We start from the raw sequence: 12,622 nt of genomic DNA, 5'->3' as shown, positions 1-12,622 counted from the left end.
CTGGGATAAAAACTAAGGATTTTGATATCTGCAGACCAGCCACAAGTTTTTAAAAGTGAACTTTTTTTTTACTTTTCTGTCCTGTAATGAGGGTTGTATACCAGATGATGTTATGAATAGCATGATTCCCCACTTTCTCATTTAAAACAGTGGGATCCCATTAGAGAGGGTTACTTTCCATGCATTGTCCTAACAAGCAAAGCAATTCTAAAAATGTACATATTGTTTATTTTTTATGTAATGTAATGTATATACAGTATATATATATATATATATATATACATATATACACACACAGTATAAATGCACTGTATATAATATATATATATATATATATATATATATATATATATATATATATATATCTTCAATAAAATGGGAGACAGAGTGAGTATATGTAGCCAGCTGCTGGCTATATCATTATGCCATTCAGGGGCATTTACAGATGAGACTATGGTTAATCCGTTTTCCCCCTAGCGCCCAGAATTGGAACTGCTATATCACTTCCTGTTTGTTGAGGATCCTGGGACCTGTAGTCCTTTAGCCAATACAGCCTGTATTTCTGAATACTGATTGAACTACAATTACTAGAGAGCTGGGGAGCCAGAAAGTTGCTGGGAGAGCAGATATATTCCACAGAAAGGAACTGGCTGGGGCTTTTGGTGTAGGATTCAGAGCTGAATATAGGAGGACTGCCATCCTCCTTCAGAGACAGATTTCTGGCTACTACTACAGGACTCTGCACACCGGTTCAGCACAGCAGTGATACTGATCACCACGCTGGGATCACATCAACTTCTCTACATTGGGATTGCCACTATCCAGTCTTCAGTCAGTCATCTCGGTTTGCCGCACTGACAGGCTGTCAGGCGGTAACTGTGCTTTTCTGTGAACAACCAAGAACCTGTGAAAGAACCCTGTTCCTAGAAGGCCGTGCTATCCACAGGATTGGCGAGTGGGCGGATGCCCAACCTCTTTCTGACAACAATTTAGAGACACTACATGCAGACACCTTTACACCTGAGTACCAAGAAATATTTGCTTTGAGCGTTTACCACAACCTATCTGTTATCTTCATTGAAATACCATTACTCACTACAGTATATGGGCTTGCTTGCAGAAGACAATGGCTACTATCACATGAAGAACTTTAAATATCTCAGGACTCAAGTTGCTATTTCTAGCTAAAGGGACTTCTTTGCATCTAAGTCATTGTTATTCAAATTAGTGTGTCTATACCCATATATATATATATATATATATATATACAGTGCTCAGCATAAATGAGTACAATTTCCAAAATTGGTAGCGTCTTCTCTTTCAATATAGAGCAGTACATCTGTGAATTCATGATAGCATCAATGAAATGCAGCTCCCCGACACCAGAAGCACTCATACAGCCCCACAGTAGGATACTGCCACCACCATGTTTACTGTGGGCACAATGCATTTTTCTTTGTACTCCTCACCTTTGCGACGCCATACAGTTTTGAAACCATCAGTTCCAAAAAAACACTTATCTTGGTCTCATCACTCAGAGTACAGAGTCCCAGTAGTCTTCTTTTTCATCATGGGCCCTGGCAAATTCTGTCCAAGTTAAAACAGAATGCGATAGGGAGGCTGCATGGGCAGCCACACCAGTGGGTGGGGTGGGGGTGGTAAAAACAGGTCTCAACTATGGGTTTTTTCAACCCCGCAAATCGCAAATGTAAACAAGCTCTTACAGTCCTGAGCTCGCTATAAGCCTGCTCTCACACCGATGCACTGAGGTTTACCCACATCGTGGGTGCAGTGCAGTGTCCCTCTAGGTTAGCTGTGCTTTGTCTTAGACTTCTGAACACACACCAAACTCACAGGATATAATAGAAGCCTATGGTTCAGTGCAGCTAACCTGCAGGAAAACTATGTAATGTTATACAGTGACATTTTTCTCTTCCAGCTTCTGATGGCATTGCTAGGCTGCTAGAAAAGTCCCAGGCAAAGTGCACTCCGGCTGAGACAGGAGCCTACACTACAGAGAATGCATTGGCCTATGCTGATCCTGCTCCCTTCACAGCCGCTTGCTTCCTCCACTGCTGGTGTCGGTTCCATGCGCTCTGATGCTCTACAATGGCAGGTCAGCAATCTGCAATCTAGGCTTACTGGCCTACCATCCCAGAGCATGAGGTTATGGACCACTTCCAACGGCTCAGGTCATGAATTGAGCATCCCTGCTATAAGAAGATTTTGTATTTTGCTGCAAGGTCCACTTTAAATTAATTCTAAATCCTCAAGTTTTTTTTTTTTTACCATTCTATGCATTAAGGTAAAAAATTTCTTTTGCAGAGAATTCCCCTCTAGCCCCTATTATATTTATCTGATCCCTGTCTCAATCTAGCAATGTGCATGGCTCCTGGCTCTGTCCTTCTTCACAAAGCAGATTGATAGCAGTGGGGAGCCATCTGCTCCTGCTCCTTTCAATCAAATGACAGGATAGCGGGGGGGGGGGGGGAGTTTCTGTGTCAATAGACAAAGACAGTGGGGCTCGAGAGTGAGACCTCATGTGTGCCACCATAAGAAGTGGCTTCCTATGGTGGTACACAGAGAAGAGGGGGAGCTGAGAATGATGGCGGAGGACCCCAGAAGAAGAGGATCAGGGCTGTTCTGTGCAAAACTGTTGCACAGAGCAGGTAATTAAAATATGATTGATATTTTAATTTTACAAAGTTTGAAGCATTAATATCACCTTACAGAAAGATTTGCCAACAGCTTGATTATTGGACCAATATTACATCCACTATATTTATTGTTTGCACAGATGTATGGGTATGTATATATACATATCCAAAACTGGTTTAAAGGCACTCACGGGTCAAAAACAGCAATATTTTTATCGTCAATGCTTCGATGAAGCTTAGTCCATCTTTCTCAAGATACTAGAACATAGAAGTGCAGAGACTAATAAACCCAAAGTCCCACCCACCAACAACAACCCCTAGTGACGACCTCACACAGTGCAGTACAGGGAAAAGGTACAAAAAAAAATCACAAAAGGAATAAAACACAATAGTTTGTCAAAAAAACTAAATATGCAAAATCCTAATTGAGATCAAGCTATCAAAAAGAGCTCCTACATAAAAATGAAAAATTGCAGAAAAAGTGGAACAAACAAAGCAGTTATTGAATACTCACAAGATAGCCGCCATAGCACATGGTAAACACCAGGCAGGCATGGACCATCCATAATAAGTACCATGAAAAAAATAATAAAACAACAAGTGACATGTTAGGACAACAAAGCAATAAATGAAAAATGATCTAATGGCCACAAAAATACTACCCAAGACCAAACACCCCACATGTGCCGAAAGTAAACAATGATAGAAGTGTAAATAGCACCCGACATAAGACCATAGATGGACAGAAAACACCGACAATGCACAAAAACAGGAATGTATACAATGTGTGTACTATAAATCAATACTCCACTACCAGATAGAAGAAACTAGAAGACTCCGCTATATAAATGGTCTGGACACCCAAAACACCACACAGAAGTATCAGTCAAGTGCATATAAATAGGAATGCGTACAAATGTTCATGATATAAATAATAAAAAAGTACAAGTTCACTGAGGAGTGACTGAAGCCATATCAACATTGGAAAGCCAGTTTACTGCAGGTGGCAGGGGATTATCAGTAGGTGGTTTAGGGTCATCTAGAATTCTCATGTGCCGGCAATGTAGCACTGGATCTTCTCGCAAGCCTATTTGGTAGACGTAGATATAGACACTTTTGTGTGGCTGTACAGTGACTGCTATGGTGTCTTGCTCTTCCCAGAAACCTGAGGATTCAGATATATGGATAGTTGCAGAAGAGGAATGATGGTGGGAATCCCAAGACTAACACCACTAGGAAAAAACATACCATCAAAATCAGAAGGAGTGAGTACAGGTTTCGATTAAAGGAAAAAAAGTTTGCACATCGAGAACACCACACAGAGGAATCAGTCTAATCTATGTCATTTTGTGCCATTTAGGTGCTTCACTTGACTGATTCTTCTGTGTGGTGTTTGCACAGACCCTTTTTCTTTCATGAAAACCTCACTAGTTTTCCACGTTTACTCCTTCTGTTTGGGGTGACATGTTTTTCACCTAGTGGTGTTAGTCTTGGGCATCTCACCATCATTCCTCCACTGCAACTATTTATATAGCTGGGTCCTTTGGTTTCTTTTATCTGACAGCGGAGTATTGATTTACAGTTTGCACAGTTGTATGTATTCTTGTTTTTGTGCACTGTCTGTGTTTTCTGTTGAACTATGGTCTTATGTTGGGTGCTATTCAGACTCCTATAATTGTTTACTTTTGGAACATGTGGGGTGTTTGGGCTTGGGTAGTATTTTTGTGGCCATTTGGTCATTTTTCATTTATTGCTTTGTCTTAACATATCACTTGTGTTATTATTTTTCCCATGGTACTTATTATGGATGGTCCATGCCTACCTGGTGTTTGCCATGTGCTATGGCAGCCATCTTGTGAGTATTCATTACCTGCTTTGTTTGTCTAACTTTTCCTGCAATTTTTCATTTTTATGTAGGAGCTATTTTTGATAGCTTGAGCTAAGTTAGGGTTTTGCATATTTTGTTTTTTTGACAAACTATTGTGTTTTATTCCTTTTGTGATGTTTTTTAACCTTTTTCCTGTATGTGTCTTTTAACACTTGCACTGTGTTCGGTTATTACTAGGGGGTGTTATTGATGGGTGGGACTTTGGGCTTATTAGTCTGTCCACTTCTATGATGTAGTGTCTTGAGAAAGATGGAGTTTCATCGAAACGTTGACATTACAACACTGCTGTTTTTGATCTTCCTCCTCTGCAAGACCCGTGAGTGCCTCTAAACCAGTTTTGGATTTATAGGGATTTCTTTGTGGGTGAGCACCTGGGCATTTATCTCAAACATAGAGTGCCGTGGATACCTTTGGAACTATTTATACAGTGCCTTGAAAAAGTATTCATACCCTTTGAAATTTTCCATATTTTGTCATGTTACAACCGAAAATGTAAATGTATTTTATTGGGATTTTATGTGATAGACAAACACAGAGTGGCACATAATTGTAAAGTGGAAGTAAATGATAAATGGCCTTCAAAATGTTTTACAAATAAATATCTGAGAAACGTGGCGTGCATTTGTATTCAGCCCCCTTTACTCGGATACCCCTAACGAAAATCTAGTGGAGCCAATTGCCTTCAGAAGTCACCTAATTAGTACAGAGAGTCCACCTGTGTGTAATTTAAATTCAGTATAAATACAGCTGCTCTGTGAAGCCCTCAGTGGTTTGTTAGAGAACATTAGTGAGCAAACAGCCTCATGAAGGCCAAGGAACACACCATTCAGGTCAGGGATAAAGTTGTGGAGAAGTTTAAAGCAGGGTTAGGTTGTAAAAAAATATCCCAAGCTTTGAACATCTCATGGAGCACTGTTAAATCCATCATCTGAAAATGCAGAGTATGGCACAACAGAAAACCTACCAAGACATGGCCGTCTACCTAAACTGATAGGCTGGGCAAGGGGAGCATTAATCAGTGAAGCAGGACAACTATTAGTCATGCACTCCACAAATCTGACCTTTATGGAAGACCCGACCATTCTCTGTCCGCTGCTTTGTACCGCACCGACCCCACGGCTACCGACTCGGCTCGTCTGACCACGCACCTGCCCATCCATCCGTCCACCTCGTCGGGATATCCCTGTCTCCTCACATCAGGCTCTCACCCTGCAGGAACCTCTGGTGAGCTCCTCTACCACTGGATGGTATACCCAGGGGCCGCGACCTGGTCTCAGTTCACTCCAAGTCCATCCCCACCATCAGGGGCCCTGGTGAACAAGTGAACCAGGACTTAGACTTCGCACTCTGGGGAAGCCTGACCAGTGGATTGCTAGGGGCGTCATCAGGCGGTTCGTTACATCTATGTGTGGCAGAAAACTAACACTGCACATTACCCTAAACACACCATCCCCACCTTGAAACATGGTGGTGGCAGCATCATGTTGCGGGGATGCTTTTCTTCAGCAGGGACAGGGAAGCTGGTCAGAGTTGGTGGGAAGATGGATGGAGCCAAATAGAGGGCAATCTTAGAAGAAAACCTGTTATAGTCTGCAAAAGACTTCCAACTGGGGCAGAGGTTCACCTTCCAGTAGGACAACAACCCTAAACATACAGCCAGAGCTACAATGGAATGGTTTAGATGAAAGTATATTTATGTATTAGAATAGCCCAGTCAAAGTCCAGACCTAAATCCAATTGAGGATCTGTGGCAAGACTTGAAAATTGCTGTTCACAGACACTCTCCATCCAATCTGACAGAGCTTGAGCTATTTTGCAAAGAAGAATGGGCAAAAATGTCACTCTCTAGATGTGCAAAACTGGTAGAGACATTCTCAAAAGGACATGCAGCTGTAATTGCAGAGAAAGATGGTTCTACAAAGCATTGACTCAGGGGGGCTGAATACAAACGCATGCTACACTTTTGCAGATATTTATTTCTAAAAAATGTTTTAAATTATTTATCATTTTCCTTCCACTTCACAATTATGTTCCACTTTGTGTTGGTCTATCACATAAAATCCCAATAAAATAAATTTATGTTTTTGGTTGTAACATGCTAAAATGTGGAAAATGTCAAGGGGTATGAATGTTTTCTCAAGGAACTATATATATAATACACATACATTATATTGCCAAAAGTATTGGGACGCCTGCCTTTACATGCACATGAACTTTAATGGCATCCCAGTCTTAGTCCGTAGGGTTCAATATTGAGTTGGCCCACCCTTTGCAGCTATAACAGCTTCCACTCTTCTGGGAAGGTTGTCCACAAGGTTTAGGAGTGTGTCTATGGGAATGTTTGACTATTCTTCCAGAAGCACATTTGTGAGGTCAGGCACTGATGTACGACTAATAATTGTCCTGTGGACAGGTTCTCCCACCTGAGCTGTGAATCTCTGCAGCTCCTCCAGAGTTACCATGGGCCTCTTTGCTGCTTCTCTGATTAATGCTCTCCTTGCCCGGCCTGTCAGTTTAGGTGGATGACAATGTCTTGGTAGGTTTGCAGTTGTGCCATACTCTTTCCATTTTCAGATGATGGATAGACACCGTAGGATTTACAGTGGTATGGCTCCCTCTAGTGATCATTGCTTGGACAGGAAATAAAGCAATCGATAATATGAGTTGTAAGCACACATTTAAAAATCTACTACAGTTTTCAACATGAAACTCAGTATATTCTGTCTCTCAAACCTGCATCTTTATAATTTGGCTCATAATATGTAGATCACTGACATGATATTACAATATTCTCGTCAGCAGAATTGTATTTATTCCACATTGCCATCTCTCAACTATCCCACTATCACAGCAAAAACAGGTTAGCGTTTGATCTCCAATTGTTCTCTGCTCTAGAGAATCAACAGAAACCATTGTTTGATAATGATTCATTAACAAAATGATACCATTCTCATTAAAGATCAGCTACCTCTACTGATATTCATCATCTGGTTTACCATTGCATGCTTTTATTTCCTGACATATACAGTGCCTTGAAAAAGTATTCATACCCCTTGAAATTTTCCAAATTCTGTCATGTTACAACCGAAAACATAAATGTATTTTATTGTGATTTTATGTGATAGACCAACACAAAGTGGCAGATCATTTTGAAGACGAAGGAAAATGATAAATGGTTCTTGTAGAACCAATTGCCTTCAGAAGTCAGATAATTAGTAAATAGAGTCCACCAGTGTGTGATTTAATCTCAGTATAAATACAGCTGTACTGTGAAGCCCAAAGGTGTTCTATTGGGTTGAGGTCAGGACTCTGTGCAGGCCAGTCGAGTTCCTCTACTCCAGACTCGCTAATCAAACCAAAACACAACCAAAACTAAGCTCTATTTTAAAAATATAATAAAAAAATTTAACCTTCCTAGCGGTATGATTATGTCCATATTTCTGTGCTCAAAGTGGTACATTTTTTTTGCATGGAAATATGGGTTTTTGTTATTGTAGGCCTGTAATTTTTAGGAATAACTCACTGAAATCTGTCCGAACAAGAGTCTAGTAAACATCCCGGGTAGGATAAGACTTGAAACATGAAATCATAAATTATAATTTAAAGAATAAAAAAAAAAATAATATAATAATAATACATTTAATTCAATATAATAATCAAACCAAAAACACTGAAATTTGAAATATAGCGCCAAGTTCGCACATCACTGAGCAAAGTCGCAAAATCGTTTTCAGTGTCTGATGAGGAATTTCCCCACGAATCATTATCACTCAATTCTGCAAGTGATTCTGATTTACTATCGCTGTTCTCTCGCTGGTCTAAAACCGCTTTTGACCTAAAGGGACGCTTTTTGGACGCCATGGACATTTCTCAGTTTCCAGGCAGAAAGAACAGTAAAAATGCAGGCAGGGCACAGGACAAAGCACTAGGGACAAAATGTATGTGAAATGGTTTGATACAGTAATGTTTTACTATGTGATTTTAGTGATTTTAGTGAATGTCACTTTTTGTCATTTTCAAATTTCCCGGCGTTCCGTCCCCCGTACGCTCGCAGGGGAACGAAACCCAGATGACAGATGCCGGCATCCGCCGGATTACATTGCCGGGGACACTGCAGGAGGGACATCGCGGGAGCACAGGACAAGGTAAGTGAAGAACAGATCCCGGAGCAGCTCCTCATGGTAAGCCCGAGCGTAGCTCGGGGTTACCGCTTGTGGTACTGAAACTTTACCCTGAGCTACACTCGGGAATACCGCCAGGGAGGTAATTTGGGTACAGTGTTGCATGACTGAGTAATTGTTATTCAAACTGTGACAGCGCTGAAAAATGGTCTGGGCAGGATGGGGGTAAAAGTCTGGTCTTGAAGTGGATAACCACTTGCCGACCAGTCATGTACCTGATACATCACCTGTCTTCAAGCTGTTGCTGTGGGGTGATGTCTATAGCTGCAGGCATCACCCCAGTGCTGTTTTTCAGAGCCGGTGGTCGGCTCTCTTATCATAGTATTCGGAACAGCTAACCTTCCACCACCTTCGCCTTCCACTGCTTGTTCAGTTTCTCCTGTCCCACTTGGGGACCCAAGTGACCAGCCGATGTGTCTGTCAGCTAGTTGGAGAGCCAAACAAAGCCTGAATCAGCTTTGATTGTCTCTCTGCTATGGTAACCGAGAAGCAATGGGCCTGTCAACACTTACAGTTTACCCGGATGTCAACGGCGCCATTTTTAAAAACTCAAAAGCATTCGAAAACACCCATCTTGATGTTGTGAATGCTTTTAAGTGCAGGGGAGGAATATGGGGTCCTATGGACCCCAGATCCCTCCATAAAGAGTACCTGTCACATGCCTATTGCTGTCACAACGATGTTTACATTCTTTGTAACAGCAATAAAAGTGATTTAAAAAAATGTAAAGCAACAGTGTAAAAAAATAATAATAATAATAATTAAAAAAATTGGTGGTCAAAATTTGTTACTGAGATATTTTTTGTCACCCAATTTATATGGATGTGTATTTTAACACTTTGTAATTATGTATTGACTATGAATCTCTGCAATGCACTCCTGACAAAAAATATCCAGTACTTTCAAGTTTTACTTCAACCATGCTGGATTCTGTATTTAAAGTATAACTAAAGGTAAAATGTTTTTTTCTAGTTTCTGATAGATTGGAGAGGGATTAGAACACCAGTTTTTGTTGCTGTCTGTGTCCCTGGTATGGAGATTCATTCTCTCTATTTGTCTTGTTTACTATTATCCTTGAAAGTGAAAGTAAAAAGAAAAATCCCAAATTTTGGGTTGTCCCCAGAAAAGTAATAGGGGGAAATCTTCCAATGGGGGCACTAATTCTCGTGACCTTGGGATCCCCAAAGAATTCCCTTAATTTGCAGGCATTTCCTCTTACTTCCTGTTTGGCTATGGGATGGTAAGTAAAGGGAAATCTCCCAAATGGGACACAGATGACAAAAAAAATCTGACGGGCGGTTCTAACCCTCCCTTGCCCTATCCAAAACTGAAAAGAAAGTTTTGCCTATAGTTCTACTTTAATCAAGCTGAGGATCACATCAGTACAATTGACAATATCTTTCAAGGGTTCTGAATGAATTCAGATTATTTGCGTTGAAGAGATCACGTTTTCAATTCTATGATTAATGGTTCAAATTCTATGGTTCAAATCAATTCTATTGATTTGAAGACATTTTTTAAGTGCCCTTTTAATCTCTTTATTCCTTAGACTATACACCAGTGGATTCAACAGGGGTGTCAGTACCGTATAATTAATGGTCACTAGTTGATCATATGCTGGTGCATAGATTTTTTGGGGCCTAATATACATAAATGCTACACTTCCAAAAAATATCAGCACTAAAAACAGATGGGCAGCACAGGTTGAAAATGCCTTTTTGCGTCCTGCTGCGTTCATGGTCAAGATTGTTATGAGGACTTTGATGTAAGTCAAGGCAATGAACAAAGATGTCAGTATAATAATACATGAGTTTATAATAAAGTCAGCAATGACATTGCTTGTGGTGTCAGCACAAGCAACATGTAGTAACGGAGACAAATCACAAAAAAGATGGTGTATTGCATTTGATCCACAAAATGGCAAAAAAGATACTAATATCAGTTTGGTCACCGGACTCATAAAGCCACAAAGCCAGCAGCAAAAGACTAGAAACTTGCAGCACCTAGAAGTCATAATAGTAGTGTATCGTAGAGGATTACAAATGGCTAAGAAGCGGTCATAGGCCATCACAGTCAGAAGATAATTCTCAGTAATTCCCAAGGAATGAAAAAAATACATTTGTAGCAGACAGCTAGAGACTGCAACATATACCTGTCCGATCCAAAAGATCATCAAAATTTGCGGAATGGTCACAGCAGTATAACATATATCCAAAAAAGACAGCATTCCAGCAAATGTATACATGGGGGTATGAAGCTGTGGATCAATCCAGATCACAAGAACTATTGTTATATTACCAGAAATGATGAGAAGGTACACTATGAGCAACATAACGAAAATAAAATGGCGAGATGACTCCAGTCTTGAGAACCCCACAATCATAAATTCAGTTATTGTTTGGTTCATTGAAACGTCTACGTGTAGAGACTATTCCTTGCACTAAAATGTTTTGTGATCTGCTTTGTACTTTGGTATGACAATAGTAAAAAGGAATGTCTTAGGAACAATTATGTTTTGTGTAGTTACAATATCAGAACCAAAACCTTGTAAAGCACAGTTTTTTTTTCTTTTTAATAACAAACTACATTTAGGAAAAACTTGGGTTCTGTAAGGCATTTCTTTGTTTCATGATTTAGTTGTGAAACAGCTGTACAAGGCTTTTCCACCTCTTTATATACCTTTCTGTTGTCTTATTCTAAAAACAAGCAATTCCCCTAATTTAAGCATATGATGTCTAGAGAGGAGGCCAATCGTTTTCACATCCTGTGAGGCCACCTTGTAATACCCACATGCACACAGGTATTTTTCTTAACAGTTAATCATTAAAAATAAACAATCACCTATCACATCTTATGTTAAAATGTGTATGTATTATTTGTTCTTGCATTATTAAAGAATAATATAGGCCATATTACAGCAAGGCAAATCTTTATGCAGTTTATTTGCACATTCCAAATTATTGTAATTTCTTGTAATATATTTACTTCAAATAATACATTGTAGCATTTTGCTTCTCTTTGACTGAATGAAAGATTGGTCTTCAGCCAGATCGTAACTGCAGGGGTGCGCATTTACCCAGGCCCATAGGTTCACAGGGCACGAGAAAAACTATGGTTTATCTGCGTGCTCTTTGATCACATTATGCTCCCTGCAGAATAAAGAATCTTTTATCTTTCCATTATACTTTTTTCAGCTCTGGCATTTGTTGTTCTCTAGTGGGCTTCTTTGATGTATTAAAAAGGGCAGCAGTATACCACGCTGTAATACAAATAGCAGCCAACTTACTGACTTTAGCTATAAGGACATTCTAGGAAGTTTATATGGGAAAAGAAGGTACTCCTTTAGGTACAGGTTCTCTTGACCTCCCCCCCCCCCCCTCATTTAACTGCTGGTGTTCTAATGCCTGTGTAAGATCCAGGTCAGGTTTTTTTCTTGTGTGATAAGGGGCCCTGATTTTCTATTAATTCTAAATTAATTTTATTAATTCTATTAATTTCTAAATGAATAGGCTTGTAGGCAAGTTGCTTACTGTAGTTACCTAGCATGGCGGCCCGATCAAGGGAAGGAAGGGGTTAATGCAGTTTCTTGCTCTTTCCTGGGCTCTGCCTCTCTCCCTGTGCTGTAAATATAAGGGGGGAGGGCTCTGCAAAGTCTTAGAGAGTCTGCTGCATGGGAAGAAGACACAGCCAAGCCACAGTATGTAATCTCTAGCTAATACACACTGGACAGGTGGAGTGGGCATTGGCTCAGCGTGTCCCTCCTAAATACAACAAGTAACCGTAGCAGTGTACATTTACTCAGGATTAGAGAGAATTAACTGAAGTGCAGTTCATCTGTCAAGTACACGTTGTACGACCTTAAGATTTTCCCTGAAAGCGGCCTCCACCCTCCCCAG

General features: G+C 40.2%; 1 protein-coding gene across 1 annotated transcript; it reads right to left on the bottom strand.

Moving 5' to 3' along the window:
- Nucleotides 1-10,197: 10,197 nt before the first annotated feature.
- On the bottom strand, nt 10,198-11,139 carry LOC149447535 (olfactory receptor 6N1-like). Its single transcript, XM_089652356.1, has one exon. The coding sequence runs from the start codon at nt 11,131-11,133 to the stop codon at nt 10,198-10,200; it is 936 nt and encodes a 311-aa protein (XP_089508482.1). The 5' UTR covers nt 11,134-11,139.
- Nucleotides 11,140-12,622: the final 1,483 nt, after the last annotated feature.

Source organism: Staurois parvus, unplaced genomic scaffold (genome assembly GCF_062004578.1).
Source record: "Staurois parvus isolate SC_StPar_1 unplaced genomic scaffold, SC_StPar_1.0 ptg000682l, whole genome shotgun sequence".
In the NCBI taxonomy this organism is placed as follows: Eukaryota; Metazoa; Chordata; class Amphibia; order Anura; family Ranidae; genus Staurois; species Staurois parvus.
The sequence above is the reverse complement of the archived record's forward strand: the minus strand, read 5'-3'. Positions and strand labels throughout refer to the sequence as shown.